Below are 20366 nucleotides of genomic sequence, written 5' to 3'. Positions count from 1 at the left end.
AGGTTTTATCTGGCGTGAACCAGGAGCCAGATACCAACCCCTTAATGTCCTTGAAAGGGACCTGTATGGAGGTCGTGGTTTGATGGTGTGGGGTTGGATTATGATTGGTGCACGTACACCCTTGCGTGTCTTTGACAGGGGAACTGTAACAGGTCAGGTGTATTGGGACATCATTTTGTACCAGTATGTCCACCTTTTCAGGGGTGCAGTGTGTTCCACCTTCCTCCTGATGTATGATGATGCACAGACCCACCAAAACAGAAACCTTGAAACAGAAGATATCAAGCGAATGGAATGGCCTGCCTGTTCTCCAGACCTAAACCCCATCAAGCACATGTGGGATGCTCTGTCGATGTATCGATGCATGTATTCAAACCCCTAGGACCCTTCAGGAGCTCTGACAGGCACTGGTGCAAGAATGGGAGGCTGTACCTCAGCAACTGCTCGACCACCTCATCCATAGTATGCCAACTGGTTATGCGACGTGTACGTGTACATGGTGGTGATATCTCGTATTGATGTTGGTGTACATATGCAGGAAACAGTGGTGTTTTGTAGCACATGTTTTGGGACAGTTTTCTCAACTTATTACCAATATTGTCGACTTACAGATCCGCATCATGTGTGTTCCCTATGTGCCTATGCTATCAGAGCCAGTTTTGTGTAGTGCCACATTGTGTGGCACTACATTCTGCAATTATCCTTAATTTATGAGCATGAATGTATATAGATGATACTCGTGAATGAATATAGAAAGCTGTTGTTGGTAGTGAAATGAGAGGATTAACATTAGCATACACTCCACTACATTGTATGCAGTGTAAGTTTTACTAGTAACAAGCATGCATAGTATATTATATAATTCATTTGTATTGCTTTTGTTCTAAAATCTGAAAGTTTGAACCTATTGAACTACATGAAACATATTAACAGTTGTGAATATGCGCAACTGTCGGCTGTAGACTGGAAAAATGAAAATGAAAATTTGTGCCAGAGTGGGCCTCGAAACCAGATTTCCCACCTATTGTGAGCAGTCCCTTACCATTAGGCTATCAGAGCAAGAGTCGTGCCCAGACCCAAACTTTCTGTAACTTCCCCCTTCCTAATTGTCCTACAGGATTGCAATATAACTGACCATGATCACATATGCCTAATGAAATTTTTACAGCGAGTAAGGCTATTGTTACCAAAGGAAAATAACACCACTAGGTTGGAGGAAAGTGTACAACAGACTCTTCCGAAGTAATAATCTACTCTAAACTAAATACTGATGACAATTTTGAAACGGTTGGAATATACTGTGATCGCTCATGAACCACACAGGGGAAACGGTACCATTTAATATTTACTACAAAAATTGCTGATAGTATAAAGAAAACATTGATAAGCAGAAAAGGGCATAATTAAATGGTCACCAGCCTGCTAGGGTAATGAATCTCCAGAATCTTAAAAAAGGCAATGGCAAAGAAATTTAAGCAAATAATCACTGGCATGGCAACAGAATGTTGTCACACTTTTCCAAAGTGAAATACTAAATTTTGAAAGTAAAGTTGCATGAAGTTGCTGGTTAAGCAAATGACTAGCTTAGTTTAAACTTTGTTATGTAAAAAAGACTTTCAGTGACCTCAGTGTAATGCAATGCAAAATTAAAAAAAATAGACAAACAATTTACTTTTGATTATTGGAAGATTGAATTGAATTTACTTTATGCAAATGAGCAACTTATTTTATTTTTAAAATAACAACAATAAAATAAATACCAGCCAGCAGAAGTCACTCGCTAAGCTAAATACAGAATAAATTATTTGTGCTGTATCTTTACTTATTACTTTTGCCAGTGAAATTTTATGTTAATTTAAGTGAGTGAAGTTAATACTCAAAATTGCAAATTAGTAAAGCTTCTGTTATGAAACACAAGAATGAACAGTTACTGCAGCATAAAATTTAGACTGAAACTGGTCATTAGCAAACAAACAAAACTTGCAGTAATTAGTTAATCATTTTTCAAATTCTTACAACACGCGGTGATTGCACGGAAAAGAAAGGGACCCTGCCTGGTAATAATGTCTGAGGACAATGACAACACAGGTATCTATTAAAGTTGGTTACACTTTCTGAAAGAACTGCAACTGGGTAAAGCCTCTACAGTACTATATCTGTCAGTTAACATACTTAAGATACTGTAGCTGTGTGGACAACGAAGAATGTAGCCGATGACGATGCTGAGTTATCACTGTTGTTGCTGCTGCTGCTACTGTTTGGGAACCCCAAGATGTCTCCAGAGCCATGGATAATTACGGGACAGGCAACAGGTAGAACTTAAACTTCCTCTACTTGTCCACTCCTACCGTGCTTTCAATACTCATGGATTAACAAATGTGGCGTGTCTACACTGATGCGAGCATAGCTGTACACCATGTCTGCGGAAGCATGCAACACACTTCCGCACTCTTTCATCACTCAAGCTGCTCTGCTTCTTCTCTGCTTACAACGTGACACTATCTCCATACGCAAAGATGAACAAAGGCCCAGTTACTGCCATTTCGTCATTGCTATCAATACATTTAAAGAAAGTTCCCTTGGCTGTTACCAAGCAATTTACAATATTTTCATTATAATTCTAATCAATTATATACAGCTGGAAATAAATACATTATTACATCAGTTACATATTAAACATAATTCTGTAATAAGGCTTACAGATTCAGAATCAGAAGTACAGTAAAAGTTATCAACAAGTATTAAACGACGAAAATTTGGGATGGTGCAGAAGGTATTTTATCTGCATTTTCGGTGTTACGAACCATGTGCGTACAACCTGTACTCGCACAGCAGTTACGTATATTCCTGTACAGGGAAGATATTTTACTTGAAAGTAGCTTGCCTAGTGTTTGCAGATAATGATATGTTAAGGTGGCAGCTTCTGAGAAGTGGAAAATCTGGGTTAGAGTCCCAGACCAGCACAAATTTTCATTGTCATTATTCCATTATACAGCTGATGGTTGATGGATGTCCATATTCACAATTGATAATACATTTCATGTATTTCATAATGGCTGTAATTGCTGCAGTGCCTGTTGCTTCAGACATGCCTGTATGTCCATAGGGACCTTAAATCGTAATTTGGAGTAACACAGGCACTGCAATATCATAATATTGTATTGTAGAACTTCACTGAGAGGTTGTTTAAATTAAAAAGCAAAGTGACAGATATCTAAACTCAGATGGCAACAGATTATAGAAAAGTGTCATCAGTCTAGCAAGATTTAGATCAGTGAGAAGTAGAAATAATATAAGTTCCTCTTTAAGGAAAGGAACAATGATGTGACTACAGTAGAAAAGTACTTCAAAATCCTGATACTTATGTCAAAATGTGTGTAGCCATTCTAGATATTCATACAAAAAAAGGATTTTTAATTCTGATATGCATAATATAATTTGTAATACTTTGATCAAATTGTTATCTCTCAAAAGATAAGCAGAAACCTTCAGGTGCTTAACCAGATTAGAAACAAAAACCAACCCAAATGTAATCGTGTCACGGCTCAAAAATCTACTGTCAGTGTATCTAGGAGAATTTGAGACTCAAGGATAAAATTAACTCCACTGTTGTTTACCTAATGAGGGTGAATTAGGGTATCCAGTGGTTTCAAATAGATAACATAATTTTGTATTTACTAGAGTATATTGTCAGAATAGTGACACAGCTGTTTAGCATAGAAAGAAGATAGGAACACTGATAAATTAGATAGGATCCTGTGGAGTGTACAAAGTGGTGTCTGCATCATGTACAGCAGAAAAATACTACTTGAATACCATCTGGTACTGTCAGATAAAAGTAAAATTCCCTCATCTGAGAATGCAATCTCTCTATATGGATGGAGGGCAGTTAGTTTGATTTTCCTTTTCACATGGAAACAGATTTGTTTTTCCTTAAATAACATATTCATAGTGTTTGGTATTAACATATATAATGCATTTTGGATTTGTGGTGTTTGTGGAACAAAGTATTGTGTGGAAAAAAGTATACTTTACCTGTTTCCTGATTAAAAAAAAAACTGAAATGAATAAAGCAGTAAGAAGCAGTAATACTATCCAAGTTTAGCATCATGGAAGAAATGGGTTGCAAAGAGCTCAATGGAGATATAACATACACTTTTTTTGTGGCTAAAAAAACTTGCTTCTTCTATGTGTACATGTGTGATGCTTCTGTGTATATGTTTTCAGACTAACTCTTAAGAAATCTTTGTATTCAGTTACCAAATAAGTTTTCTATTAATGTTTATGAATCTTTGTTGTTCTTGTTTGTGTATGTGTTTTTATAATGAATGTACAGCTGTAAGCGAAGAGCACTTGGAAGACAGTGCTACTTGTTGCATATTGTTCAGACAGTGCAAGGTTGAATAATTACAATGGGTCTCTCTCTCTCTCTCTCTCTCTCTCTCTCTCTCTCTCTCTCTCTCTCTCTCTCTCACACACACACACACACACACACACACACACACACACACACACACACACACACACACACCAGCATCATACAAGTCCCACAGATTTGCGACATGACTGCTGAGTAGTTCAAAAAATTTCTTCTGAAATGTTAATGCAGGCCATACCGTTAATGACACACACTCTAAACATGACCAGTTTGATGGTGCAATTGCATATTTAAACTGCCCTTAAATGAGAAATTAAAATAAAAAAACACAAATCACACATTTGTATAGAAATGTGGTATCTCGTTTCTTCTAAATGTTGTTTCGTATTACTGGGTATTCGGTCTCTCTATTTGCTTTACTACTACTATCCTCTGAAACTTAAAAGTGGCTTTGTAACAAGAATAGACCAGAGATTGAGTGTTCAAAAATCCAAAACTGATCTAATTCAAGAGTTCACAATTCCTGAATGCTAAATAAAGAACTGTTTTTAGCATACTGGCCATGGTTCACCTTAAACAAAAAATTCTTTTGAACTCTGTCATATTCAATCTGTATGTCTTTGACATACTTATGTACTTCATACAATATCTTACAAATCCAATAGCTTGTAGAATTCTCTGATTGTTTCCTTCTCTACAGATTTGCAAACTGTAGCACAGACAGAGAGAATGAATTCCTACAGTATGTTCAGCACACAGTAAGACATCATTTTTACTCAGTGCAGGCTTTCACAGCTGGTATTTGTCATTTGTCAATTTTATCTCGTAGGCATTAGGCTGTGGTGCAAGATGGATTTCTGTGCCTAATATTTTTCCCCTAATGTCGGAGAAATCATCAGAGGCTATAAAGCCTTAGATAGCAGTTTCAAACTTCTTAGCAAGCCAAACTGTTTACACTTATTCACACAACTGTCAAGTCACCATGTCATCAGACAGCTGCCTGAGATAGTGGGCTCACATTGATGTATGTTACAATGTTTGCAGTGAAGAAGAAGTGGTATTGTTTGCTTTATTTAGCATTAAAGACCATAACTTGTCTAGTTTCAGTCCCCCCTCCTTTTCTGTCAACGTTGTTTTTGTGCTATTGAATGTCTATGGCTTCTTTGTACATCGTAGCATAGTTGTGGTAGGATCTTAATCTTAATACGTATCAGACACACAAATCTGGGGGTTCCTGGTTCCAGTGCGTGGCATACTACTGCCAGTTCATCAATATTTCCCAAACAACAGTTGTTCTTGTGTTTCTTAAGTAGTGTGTTAATGCTTCTGTTTCTAGTTCCCGCGTACACTTGACCACGTGCAAGGGATTTCGTACACTCCTGCTGTGGTAAATGGTGGGTGTAGGTCTTTCACAAGGTTCACATATTCACCCCCTTTCATTTTTGAACATTGTGTCAATACCATCTTGTGTCAGACTCTTCTGATGCACTCTCTGACTGTTTTTATGAATGAGAGGAAAACTTTTCCTTAAGTTGGTTCTTTTTCACTAGAAACTCCAGATATCTTAATTGAAATTTTCGCCAACAAACTTCACATTAAAATTAGCATCCTTCATAAAATTTAGAAATTCTAAGAGTTGCTTTGCTGTGTAATGAAAGTATGTATCAAACAATGGAAAATCCAGGATGTAACTTAGTAATATTATGAAAAGGAAAGTTGCCACTCACTATATAGTGGATATGCTGAGTCGCAGATAGGCACAATAGAAAGACTGTCACAATATAAGCTCTCAGCCAACAAGGCCTCTATCGAAAATAAAATAGACTGCACACACGCGCACACACACACACACACACACACACACACACACACACACACACACACACACGTACGTACGTACGTGACTGCAGCCTCTGACAGTTGAAGCCACACTGTGTGCATGCGTCGTCTATTTTCAACAAAGGCCTTATTGGCCAAGAGTTTATTGTGACGGTCTTTTTGTTGTGCCTATCTGCGACTCAGTGTGTCTGCTATAAGGAAAGTACATATCATCAAGATATCAAAACCATAAGACAAAATTCACCAAGGACACATCATTTTCACTTTCCATGAATGAATACTGTCACTAAGCCTCTTATTAATAACCATGTGCAGAATGAGCAGGTACCTGTGACTTAGAGATTGCCTCTGTGATATACTGTGGGGCACTTCAGTTAAAGAGCTGTTCTAAAAACATGAAAAAATCCACTTACTAAAGAAACATATTTATATGGTAATTTGTCACAGATTGCATGCCTATAGTATGTTGTGCTGTGTTGTTTATTAGCAAGAAGAGCATTCCTGCGACACCCCTCCAAATTAGGACTGGTCCATGGAATGCATGAAAATATTCATTTTCAAGCATTGCTGAGTGACCTTTATGTGCAATGTAGAAAAACTGAAGATGTGTTTGAGGAGAACTGCCATGAATTATGTTGCTTTATTCCTAATTTAAAAGTAGGAATGATACATAGAATAAGAGAGAGGCAACCACTCATGAACTGATGTGTGGAACATAGAAACACATAACTGGAAACACTATCCCACCAGGTAAACACACACGAGAGAGAGAGAGAGAGAGAGAGAGAGAGAGAGAGAGAGAGAGAGAGAGAGAATGGGCCCACATGTGGTGGGGGATTGCGGGGGGGAGGGGGGGGGGGGGGTTAAGAGTGATAGGAGAAGATGAGAAGGCAGTACACCATCTGGATAGAGGAGTAGTGGTGAGGACAGAAGGGAGAATGGAAAAGGTGAGACAGTGTAAAACAAATTAGTGGAGGTTCAGGCCAGGAGATTGCAAGGGCGTAGGATGTACTGGACAGCATTATCACAGGTGTAATCCAAATAAACTTGGGCTGAAAGGGAGTATCCAAATGGCAAACATATGGAAGAAGCTGTTGGAGTCATTTATGTTCAGCAACTGGATGCAAGTTTTGATTTGCCACAGTTTGGCAGTGGCCATTCATGCAAGAAGAAAATTGGTTACTCCTCGTGCCCTCATAGAATGCTGTGCATTAGTTGCAGCATGGCTGATACATTATATGCCTGCTTTCACATGTGGCCCTGCCTTTTGTTGAGTAGGGAATGCCTGTGTGACTAGACAAGTAGGTGGTGGTGGGAGGTGTAAGGGGCAGGTCTTGTACCTGTGCTGACCACAAGGGACTGACCCAGGGGGAAGGATCAGTAGCAGGATTGGAATATGGAGAACAATGATATCATATAAGCTGTCTGAGTGATGGAACACTGCTTTGAGTGATGGAGGTAGGATTTTGGGTAGGATGCTCTCATCTCAGGGTATGGCGAGTGGTAGTCGAAGCCCTGGTTACAAATATGGTTTGAGCTTTTCAAGCCCGTAGTGATACTGGGCAATAAGATGAGAGCTGGTCAGTGGCTGGTTAACAAGTTTATTGGTGTTGGAGGAGGAAATGACAGGGAGATCTGGTTAGATGAGCTAGGTGGGACACTGCCAATCAGTGAAGGCTTTGGTAAAGTTTCTGGTATATTTGAATAACTCCTGCTGCATCCTTGGATGGTGAGGTTGTGAGGGCAAGACTTTCTAACATGGTACAGTTAACAGTTGTCTAAAAGGAGATAGTTCTGTAGGTGGGTACATTTGATATGAACAGATGTAAAAGATGTCCATGATTAAAGGTGCAGTTTCAAAACGCTCAATAAAAAGAATTACAGATCAGAATATCAAATTCAGGCAGTGTATTATTGATGCAGGGTGGAAAAAGAAAATTAATGAATATTTTACCAATAGATGGCACTGTATCTTAACTGCCAGTTGGCAGTTGATGGTTGGTTTACTGACACCTAAGTTTTGAGATTATCTGCATATCCAGTTATGCTGGCTACTGATGTGATACATATAGGGATTGTATCAACCTCTTCCACATAAACTACAGCCTGGACATGGCATGTTGCAGTGCCAAAACTGGTTGCAACAAAATAAATAAAATCATTAGGATGGCTGTAGGTATTGTATTCTCTCACAATTTGTGGAATGAAGTGGTACTGGTTGATGTGTGTGCAGGTTTTTCGTTGCCCATATTCTGCAATTCTGCGTACTTGGCATGTTCTTGGAGATGGAAAAGGGCTTCACCTGCCCACAGAATGTTCCATGGCCATTCATTGTCCACTTCCATGTGAGTGAGAAATTCCAGAGCGAATGTGTGTCTTGCTGGCAGGTTAGCAGGAAGCAACTCCTGAATGTGGGTGTGGAGAGAAGGGATTTTAGGTGTTCAGTGGATAGGAAGAAACCCTCAAGAGGGCCCATAAATGAGTTTTCATAGGATTGTGCCCTGTGATTACCTGTGGCACCACTACCAATTTATTTATGGATTTGTCCTTCAAAAGTGAATGAAGATGTGGCTGGCTAGGAGGGTTAGGAAAGAGTTGGTGGATTTGGCATCAGAATGATGTAGGGAAAAGATAGTTTTCCATGGACACAAGGACACTGGCATGGGAGAGGTTGGTGTACTAGGATATGGCAGGATATGGCATCTACAATGACCAGCAAGAAGTCTTGGTGGTAATGGCACAGGAACTGTGGTCAAGTTTTGAAGGAAGTGAACTGTGGAGTATAAGTAGTATTGACAGTAATTTTGATGAGCATTTTAAACGATTATTTGATAAGTTGCTGCTTCTTAAGATACTGCTACTACTAATACTACTATTACTACACATAAAGAGCAGGCACAAACAACACTTTAATTTCTGTTTATCTATTTTCACATCTTTTCGTTCTTAAATAACAGAAAAAATCAGTATAATTTTTAGATGAACATTAGTTTTTTCGTAATCCACCTAATGTATTTAAAACCACTGAAGGCAGTACATATTTTTCAAGATTGTGTTAACACAGTGTAAACATTACATACAACTGCCCTGAAGAATTGTAATGTATTTTGTTTCCAATACAGTATAAAATGTTATTCCATTAATAATCATGAACTATTACCTACACTTTGCATTTTCTTTTGACTAGAGAGAATGTTAAATTACATAAGTTGTACAGTATGTGTATTTTTAACTAAAGTACACATATTGTGAATAGTGACGTTCTTAAATGGCAGGCAGTTAAAACTGTATTCTCATGAAACTGCACCAAACTCTTCGGCTAAATGTAACACTGTGATTAATGTATGTGTTTTAGCTGTGTTCGAGAAAAAATATAGTGATATGTGTTAACTGGAATGCTTGTTTTAAAGTCTGCTGTTTTGCATTTTGCTTTACCATGTTTTTGTTTTTACATTTGTGAGCTGTGTCTGCAAATATTTTATAATGTTTTGTTTGTTTTGTTTTGTAATATGCTGATCATAATTCCTCTTTATTGTTAATAGAGATGCCTAGGGATAGTTCAGAATCACAGGATATCATCACCACAGTACTTTCACTCCTGTGTGGATTAGTGTGTCGTGACACCCCACTTGCTCAGGCATTTGGTAAGCAGTTTACAGGACAGGGTTGATATGCCAAATTTTGATTTTATGTTATGTTCTCCTAAGGGTGATGGTTAAGTGTGGCTTCTTCCCATGCTTTTCATAAAATGTTGATTGATCAAAGTAAATAACTGTGAAATGGTTTGTTTTAAATAGAATATAATGAGAGGTGACTTAATTGATAATATTGTGCTTAGTTGTGTTGACAACGTGGCTGTTTTAATGAAATATTAGGATAACGACCCATAAATAAACTTTGAGGGCAGCATCTTTTCAATGGAAGATCCACTCTCAAATATTATAATGACCACACTAGTAATCATGTCATTTGTAGATATGGAATTATATTTGTAAGTGCATGATTATTGTACAAAATTACATATATGAAGTGCATGGTTAGAGGTTTTTAATATAGTTCTTTGAATAGCTTCAGCTCAAGTTTAGGGCATGGTAGTCTTAATGAAATTTCAATATCTGCTTTGTTAGAGAAAGTATCTTGCAGTTATTTAAGTCAGAGACACTTTATTAAATTATTCATTAGGATAACGTTTTCTGAGATCTATTGCTGAGACAGTTTTGAGTTAGAATTGAAACATGAGATGACAAGAAAACTAATATGAAGTAATGTTGCAAGGTTAAAATGCGTTCTTAAAATGTTCAGTATTACAAAATTTCTGTGTATTATGAATAAACTCACTGAAGTGTAACAAATCTATAAAGCAAACACAATGAACATGACTTTCATAATCTAATAACTTCTAGGTACAATAAAAAATACATGTGCACAAAGTGTCTTTATCTTGGCTATGCCATGAAAGCAAGTACAGGTAAAAGATTTGCAATTATATGAAGTTTTCTTTGGAATTTTGTTTTAGTCAGATCTTTCTAGCAAAATAGCATCAAAAATTAAAGAAAAAATTTCACGAATTTGGCTGTCATGATGTGTCATTTGATTCTTTGAGACAGTGTGCAAGATTTGTAACATCTCATTAATTATTAAAATTGTTTATTAATTGCAGTTAGCAGGTCATTTTATTGAAAAGTGTGAGACCAGAAGAATGCATCCAATAGCAGGCTGATAGGTGATCAGACAAACCAGTTTCTTGCTTCCACTAAGATACCAGAAATTCAAACTGTGAGACAAAGAGTTTACGGAAAAGGAAACATAAAATTGCCATTCAAGCAATTTCTTGGATGATTTTATTTTTATATTTTAAATTTTGTAGATATGATTAATAATTTGTTTCGGTGATGGACGATTTAAAAAAAAAGCTATCAAGATTAATACAAAAGTTGTTAAAAGACAACATCAGATATAAGAAATACTTACAAATGACTGTTAATTCAAAAGCGCAAAAGTGCTGTATTTTCTGAAGTTTATCACAATTCTTGTAAAAAATGAGTGGAACATGAGCAGATACGATAAATGAAGAGAGATTAAACAGAAAATAAAGCTGTTATAAAGTAAAGAATGTAAATGATCATAAATATTCATCGACAATTTACAGATTCTGCTGGATAAAACTAGATTACATTGTGTTAAATAGTTATCTAGGTTATGGTCAAAAGTATTTTGGTATCAGATTGCTTACACTTAATACAGACAGAAAACAAAGTTCCTAAGCAATAGATTGCTGATGACAATAGAGCTGCATATGCTTCAACAGTTAGAGAGAATATTCCTATTGGTTTGGATATTTTTGTATTAGGAACTGCTTAAAAAAACTATTTACATATTGATGTTTCATTGACAGAAAATGTAATGTGACAAGAGAGGGTATTGAACACTTTTGTGCTCGTGCAATGCATGCCATCCTGCAGCATGCTAAGGTTGTGTAGTTCATAATGTAGGTTAAACATTCTGCTTGTATTGGATTTGTAATGTGTGTTGTGTGACTTGTATAGTAATTGTTTCTTACAAACAAAACACATCATGAAGATCACATTGTTCACCCTTCCTGCTACTAATAATCAAATTCTTCTTCTACTACTACTACTGCTGCTACTACTACTGCTGCTACAAATACAAATACAAATTACGCTATCACATATGGGAATGAAGACTTTAACTGACCAATAGAAAAGATCTTAAAGTGATACGAAACAATGTCATTAGGAAAGAAATAAGAGTTATCTTCTTACTCCACCGTCCATTTTATGCCCTCCATTAGACTTTGTCTTATGCAGATTTTGATCCATCAAAGAAGTTAGAGCAAGGAATTCACACCAAAGACACGCGTATCATAGCTTTAAAGGTTGATGTATGTCTTTTGGGAAGTTCACTTGCTGAGTAAATGCTTTTTGACTTTAAATACATGGAGTTTGACGCAAATTCTTTCACATTACTGATGGGTAAGGTAATGTACAATACCTTCTGAAGTTCGAAACATAGTCATTTATTCAAATTTAAGCAACCACACCAGTAAGAACACTGGTGGTGGTGGTGGTGGTGGTGGTGGTGGTGGCGGCGGCAGCACCACAACCACCCCCGATGATGATGATGATGATGATGATGATGATGATGATGATGATGATGATATGTGAATTAGTTTTCTGTTGCCTTAGTCTCCCTCTACAGTTTTTACCTCCACGTTTTCCTTCATTACCAAACAGATGATTTCTTGATGCCTCAGCATGTGTCCTATCAACTGATTCTTTGTTTTAATCAAGTTGAACCATAATTTTCTTTTTTTTCGCAAATGTGGTTCAGTATTTCCTGATCACTTATTCAGCTCACCCATCAAATTTTCAGAACATCTGTGTAGCACCACATTTCAAGCATTTTCAGTTTCCTCTTCTCTGAACTGTTTCATTCACATTTCACTACCAAGCTAGGCTACCCTCCAAATAAATTGCTTCAGAGAACATTTTTATTGTTATTAGTTCTTCATTGTGTACCAGTCATGACTAGACAGACTGCTACAGAGTTGAATAATTTATCATATTAAATATAATTTGTTTATAAAGAAAATTGTTCATAAACAGTTAAAAACTTATTTTGTCCACACTCTGTAATCATGATTGAAAAGTTGTCCAATAGACTACAATAGCTCCTGTTTTAGATAAATGTGTATTACATGTTAACTCTTTCATGGGCCGTGGGGCATATACTTCCCACCAAATGTATTTCTTTACAGCATTTAAGGAAATATGTGTTTGTTACCAGTTTGATACACTCCTGGCACCTAGTGGCAGTCTGCTGCAACAGCTGTACTTTCTGTTTGTTGTGAAATATAGCCTTCAGGATTGTGGGAAGTATACATCCCATCAAACAATGATCTTTTAATGATTATTTGGAAGCATGAATATCACTAAAGTAGTTTACGGAAGGGACTTGGGAAGTACACTTACGACAGAATCAATCTGGCATTTGTGGTCCTTGAGAAGCTTGCTTACCAGCTTATGAGGGATATGCCAAAGCTTTTGGGACTAGGTCTCACCACTTTTGTCTATGTCAGACATCTTGCGGTAGCATGCTGCACCAGATGTATGAAAACTGCTACAACAATCAATTTGTTTTGTCATGGGATCACTACTGTTATCAGAACTCATTGCTTTGCTACTGCAGTGCACATTTTTGTGAGCTGTATCAGCTCATACCTTTATTGCCTCATACTTTATTGTGTGATAAAGTTTCAAGGATTATTTCACGTTGTGATAAGTAAAGTTTCATATCGGTAACAATTATTTTCTAGGTAAAGTAAAAGGAAACATAAAATAAAAGCAGGAAACACTTCATTATATTTTTAGTGTAACGGCAATTCGTAACAGTTCACAAAAGGGAAATCCATTTACCACTATAGTTTTAATCCCTCACAAAGGTGCCATGGTGATGTGTATCACCATAGTTTTTGCTCCTAAATCACAAAAATAAAATTATCAAAAAATTAATATAGTCAGTAGATCACAATTCAATTAGGAAAGCAGAAAATTTATCTTCACTGAGTTGTTACAAAAAATGCACCAGTGAAATGGTTAGCATATTTCTGCTTTTCAGGCATGCTCTATTTGATATTGCCCATCTGCATTTTACATCTTCTTCAGCTGTCATCAGTTATTTTGCTGTCCAAACAGCAAAATACCAATCTACTACATTTAGTGCCTCATTTCCTTATCTAAGTCCCTGAGCATTCCATTGACCGTATTTTAATTTACTTGATCATCTTACAACTTCTTTTCAGGACACTAACAATTCAATTTATAGAAAAAAATTAATACTTTGATATTGTTGTTGTCAAAATATAAACAGCATAGAATTGTAATTGTAGGTGATATTAACATAGATATAAGGGCAAAGAGAAAAAATGTAATTCATATGATTAACACTCTGAAGTCATTAAACTATTACTGTCTCAATGAAAAACCCACTAGACTGAATGCATGCCTTGATAACATAATTAGGAATGTACAAAGAGACTCCATACAATGTGATGTAATAGAATTAGGTATATCAGATCATGCAGGGCTATGGCTTCAAATAGAAAGGTCAGCCTTCAGTTCTACAGAGAGAGAAGTGACATATGGAATTCTAGGTGAATCCAATGTAAACAAAATGATAAACCAGTTAAAAGAAATGGATTGGACTCATGTAATGGATAACAAGAAAACGATTAATAAATGTTTTTCCATTTTCCTGACAGAGATAAAGCATATAGTAGAAATGACATGCCCCTTGGTAACCAAAAGGTACCAGAGTAATATTACCCAAAAGCAACAAAATACTAAGTGGTACATCCCACAACTTAACAAACTCAGAATACTACTGATGATTATGAAAGACAAATCTCATAACAGTGATAGGGACAAGGAAAATTAACTAAAATGAGAAACCTTTACAGATTAGAAATAAAAAATGCTAAGTGCTGTGCAAATGATGAATATATTTTAAATTCTAAAAATAAATGTAAAGCTGCCTGGACTGTCATTAAAAGGGAAATTAATAATACCAATAAAGAAAGGAGTATCCCTATTGACTGCAATATTCTCAATGAATATTTTGTAAATAGCATCACCACCCCATCCATCAATTCTGCCTCGGATGCAGAAGCATTGCTCACTTGTGCAAAACAGACAAGAAGTGAGAAGTTCACTTGGACCCAAATCACATTAAATGATATTCACAATTCAGTAAACAAATTTAGTAATTCCAAAACAGAAGGTTATGTTGGACTCAGTAATCTCATCATTAAATGTATAGCAAAAGAAATTGAAATGCCACTTCTCTCACTATCAAATAGAGTACTTGATGAAGGAATATTCCCCGACTGTCTTAAGCTCACAGTTACATTGCCTGTGTATAAAAAAGGTGAAAGAAACCTCCCAAATAACTACAGACCCATTTCAATAGTACCAATCATATCCAAGTTAGTAGAAAATTGTGTGCATAAGCAGATATACAGGTATTTTGAAACCAACAAAATTTTAAATGAACAACAGTTTGGCTTCAGGTCACACCAGTCAACTGTAAAAGCAGTAGAAGCTTTGGTAAGTAATGTTTATGAAGGATATGAAAAAAGGGTATCAATGTCTGGAACACTTATTGACCTAAGTAAAGTTTTTGACTCGGTGTCACATGACATACTCATCAAAAAGTTAAAATACTATAGCATTGAAGATGACACACTCTGACTATTCAGATCTTATCTTAGCAATAGGTTACAACTTGTGTATGCAAATAAACAGGGGTCAGAAATACTCCCTATAGAAAGAGGAATACCCCAAGGCCTTTTCTGTTCATTTCTGTTCATTGTCTATGTTAATGACTTCTCGAATTACATACCGTGTAAGAACATACTATATGCTGATGATATGACATTAATAAGTACAGGAGAGAACTTACAGAGTGTACTGCACAAAAATAGAGAAATGATGCAAATGGCTAATTACTGGTGTCAGGCTAACCAACTGTGCATAAATCAAACAAAAACAGAAGAAATAATATTTAATCTCAAAGTAACTAAAAATGAAAAAAAAAACAGTGAAATTACTTGGACTAATCATAGACCAAAAGCTCTCATGGGAAGGACACACCAATTATCTATGTAATAAACTAGCACGAGTACTTTTCTTATTGTATAAATTAAGAAACAGTGTGAGCAAGCAATTGCTACTCCACTCATACTATGCTTTTTTTCATTCCCAAATGCAATATGGAATATTGATTTGGGGTAACTCCCCAGGGGCTGAATGTATTTTCAGATGGCAGAAGAAAGCAATCAGTTGCATGGAGGGGTTAGCACCCAGAGAGTCCTACAGAAATTATTTTAAATCTCTTGGCATAATGACAGTGCCAAGCATGTACATATATATCTGTCTAATATATGCCAGAGAAAACCTGAAAAATTGAACATGAGATGGGATGCGCATGCACACAGTATGAATATCGTACTGAAATTAAAACCCTCTAAACTTTGACGAAGCCAATTGTATGAAAAATACTGAAAGGCTAATAAAAATTTTCTATTCTATACTATTCAACTCATTTTCCAAGTAATTTGCTATTATTTCTGATGTCATCAGCAAAATGCAGAGTTTTTATTTCTTCTACCTGAACTTTAATTCCCTTTCCAAATTTTCTTTACTTTCCTTCACAGTTTGCTCAATCTACAGACTGAATAATGTTGGCCCAACTACAAACATCTCTCTCTTCTCACCTACTGCTTCCCTTTCATGTTCTTTGATTCTTATAACTGTAATCTTTTGTCTGTCTTAAGTTTTAAATGATCTTTTGCTTGGTGTATTATATCCTTGATAACTAAAGAATTTCAAAAACTGTTTTTCAGTCAACATTGTCATCTAAAAACACTACAAACATAAGTCTGTCCTCCTTAAACTTTCTTTGAAGTCGTAAGGTAAGTATTGCCCAAAGTATTCCTAAATATCTCTGCAGCCTAAATTGATCTTCCCTGAAGTCAGCTTCTAAAAGTTTTTATCATTTTTCTGTGAGTTATCTGTATCAGTGTTTTACAATCATGTCTTATTAAACTCTTGGTTTAGTAATATTTCAATCTGTCAGCACATACCTTTTTTGGAATTGGAATTATTACATTCATCTTGAAGTCTGAGGCTGTTTCAACTGTAGGATATATCTTGCATTGTAGTTGAAATAGTTCTGAGATTATGTCCACCAAACAAGCTAAATAATTCTGAGGAAGTGTCGTCTACTCAGGGGTATTGTCTCCCATCTCATCCTCATCCACACTGCTCCCCTTCCCATAATATTGTCTTAATATTAATTTCCCATTCATACCCCATGTATATATTCATTCTTTTTTCTTTAGTATTGATTTGCACATTGAAATATTAGGTCTGATGTGCATTCATTCTTTTCACCACACAACATACACCTTTCTTGATAGCCATCATATAAAGGCGTTTCTTAAAGCCCTCATAGCCAGTCATTAGTCCTAACGTGAGTTTAATCTGTCACCTGTTCAAACCCAGGACTGCAGAACTTCTCTTGTTTTCAGAGCTTAGTTCAGTATGCTGCAGGCAGCGTACTGATTCAGCTCTGTAGTTTTCGTTCTACCCTCACTTTTTTTCTTTTCTTTTTTTCTCCCATCCATCAGTCTCCTGACTAGTTTGAAGTGGCCTGCCACGAATTCCTCTCCTGTGCTAACCTCTTCATCTCGGAGTAGCACTTGCAATCTACGTCCTCAATTATTTGATGGATGTATTCCAGTCTCTGTCTTCCTCTACAGTTTCTGTCCTCTACAGCTCCCTCTGGTGCCACAGAAGTCATTCCCTCGTGTCATAACAAGATGTCCTATCATTCTGTCTCTTCTCCTTATCAATGTTTTCCACAAGTTGCTTTCCTCTCAAATTCTGCTCAGAACCTCCTCATTCCTTGCCTTATCAGCCCACCTAATTTTCAACATTTGTCTGTAGCACCACATCTCAGCTGCTTCAATTCTCTTCTGCTCCATTTTTCCCACGGTCCATATTTGGCTACCATACAATGCTGTACTCCAGACATACATTCTCAGAAATTTCTTCCTCAAATTAAGGCTGATATTTGATATTAGTAGACTTCTCTTGGCCTGGAATGCCCTTTTTGCCATTGCTGGTCTGCTTTTGATGTCCTCCTTGCTCCATCTGTCATTCGTTATTTTACTGCCTAGGTAGCATAATTCCTTAACTTCATCTACTTTGTGACCATCAATACTGATAAGTTTCTCACTGTTCTCATTTCTGCTACTTCTCATTACTTTCCTCTTTCTTCGATTTACTCTCAATCCCTATTCTATACTCATTAGACTGTTCATTTCATTCAGCATATCATGGAATTCTCTTCTCTTTCGCTCAGGATAAGGAATGTCATCAGCAATCGTATTGTTGATATCATTTCACCTTGAGTTTTAATTGTGCTCCTAAACCTTTCTTTTATTCATTACGACATACATAGTTACCTGTTTTAGAATATAACGGCTATACTTTCTCCTTATTTTCAGCCATTCACAGGGCAACAAGACCATGCTGGCTAATTTTAAAAGGCTAAATCAGTCAGTTATCTGGGTGGGTACCCCTGAAACTCTTCAGGAAGCATAGGTTAGGTTATCTGAATCATTCTTATCGCCAGGAGAGAAAATTGTTAGCATTGCCTAATGTATTGCATATGCAAGAAACGAGAACCTAGCAATGTCTTCAGTCTCTCAGTTCAAGAGTCTTAGAACTTTTCAGACTACTCATTTCTCCTGTTTTATCAGGAGCCACAACATGTGTATCACTTAACTGACATTGGCTTAAAGGAAGAAATAAAAGAAATAATTGACAGATGGAAAACATGGTATGATGTTTTAAATTGCTTTAACAGTCAGAATAATATTAGATGTAGTTTTGATGGGGTAGTAATATACTGCTTCAAGAATCCTGCAAAAAATATATAACTTTTACAAACCTGTATGTGATTACAAATAGCATACATCTGCGCAAATGTTATGTCATCAGTTCAGGAAAATTGTGAATGTACTTGAACAGCACCAGAAAAGTGCTCATCCTGTCTATTCTATTTCTTCCCAGATATTTGAGATGTCCTTCAGCAGGCTCGTAATAGATAAATGCTTCAGTATAGGATGAAACCTGCTTTACATGTTGTTTCAAACTAAAACTAAATAAAAATGGTGGTGGTCTTGCAAAGAACCTGCTTCATCTTCACCCTCCCCCTCGTAACACATCATCATCATCATCATAATTATCGTCATCAACAGCAGCACAATTACTTTTGTTTAAAATGCAGAATAAAATGGCATGAAACTAATTCATAGAAAAAAAGGGCCAAATATTGGTGTGGGAAGTGATTAGGTCTTTTACTCAGTTTTCTTAGATTACTTTGCTCTTATCTACAAGAGTTCTTCAATAAAGCTATGATTAATGTATTGCAGTACTAGACTGATTTTTCTCTGGAGATATGTATGTATTCTATTCTGAGAACTATGTTTTCACTAGGAAAAACTTAATTGCACTAATACTCCACTATGAGCTAATACTTAACTGTACATACCTTCTTTAATTTCTGTACAGATGTCAAGCGGCAAGGTTTCTCTAAAGATACTTGTCGCAGCATGATAGCCATGATGGATGTAGACAGATCAGGAAAGCTTGGGTATGAAGAATTCAAAGCATTATGGACAGACATCAGGCACTGGAGAGTAAGAATTTATTCTTTTGGAGTATTTATTTCTTTGAATTTTTTTCTAATGTTTATTTCACTAGTTGGAATGGAAGGCTGTGAATGTCAACTTTTCAATAACTATTTTTTTCATTTGTTGTAGATTTCACTTAAACATCTTGGAATGTCCCATGATTAAGCAACACAGCAGATTTTCCTTGATTATTTCTCTGGCTTTTATGGGTGGCTGCTTAAGAATTTTTCAATCCAATGCTGAGCATTGTTTTTAAATTATACAACACAAGCACTTATAATGTATATACTTAAGACCTATGTTAATTGAGATTCATGTAACAGACATTTTGTCATCCATTTTTCCTCCATTCACTCTTTACAAACAAGTGTGAATCAGTTTATCAGCTCTACCCAAATATTCAATGAGTTTGACATTTCATCACAAATAATCACGTGCATATTTTTTAGGGGCTAGTGAAATCTGTGTATTGCACTTGACTCTAAAAGTCTGTAGTAACACAATTCACGTTTCCGTCGCACTTCACCTAGTGTAGACCGGACTGTCTACTAGGCATGCCCGATGTGAACTGGCTGGGCACGGCCCGTGCTGCCTGAGTTGTTGTTGTTGTTGTTGTTGTTGTTGTTGTTGTTGTTGTTCCGCCAGCAGAGGGCATGGCCGAATTCTCGCGTGCCCTCTGGTGGGCAGGACTTTACTTGCGGCAACTACTGTCCGTGACGCGCCATGCCAATGTGCGCATCCCGCAATCTTTCTGGTGGCTACTGCACTCCTCCTCCTTCGGGGGGTGAAGCCACCGTGATCCACTGTGTCGGAAGGTGGAGCGTCATGCAGTAGCGATGACCTCCATGGCCATTGGAAGGCTGGAGT

At 36.6% G+C, this 20366-nt stretch overlaps 1 protein-coding gene across 4 annotated transcripts in view; it reads left to right on the top strand.

Moving 5' to 3' along the window:
• The window catches only part of LOC126183439 (calpain-A), a 642654-nt gene that overhangs the window by 599517 nt on the left and 22771 nt on the right, over positions 1–20366 (top strand). For 3 of the 4 annotated variants that reach the window (XM_049925430.1, XM_049925454.1, XM_049925438.1), the window contains 2 exons: positions 9760–9861; positions 19378–19505. In XM_049925430.1, the coding sequence (XP_049781387.1) occupies positions 9760–9861; positions 19378–19505 (230 nt within the window). The remainder of the gene's footprint in view (positions 1–9759; positions 9862–19377; positions 19506–20366) is intronic. The other variant, XM_049925446.1, reaches the window with a different exon arrangement.

The sequence above is a fragment of the Schistocerca cancellata genome, chromosome 1 (assembly GCF_023864275.1).
Source record: "Schistocerca cancellata isolate TAMUIC-IGC-003103 chromosome 1, iqSchCanc2.1, whole genome shotgun sequence".
In the NCBI taxonomy this organism is placed as follows: Eukaryota; Metazoa; Arthropoda; class Insecta; order Orthoptera; family Acrididae; genus Schistocerca; species Schistocerca cancellata.
Note: the sequence above shows the minus strand (reverse complement) of the source record. Positions and strands in the feature narration are given on the sequence as shown.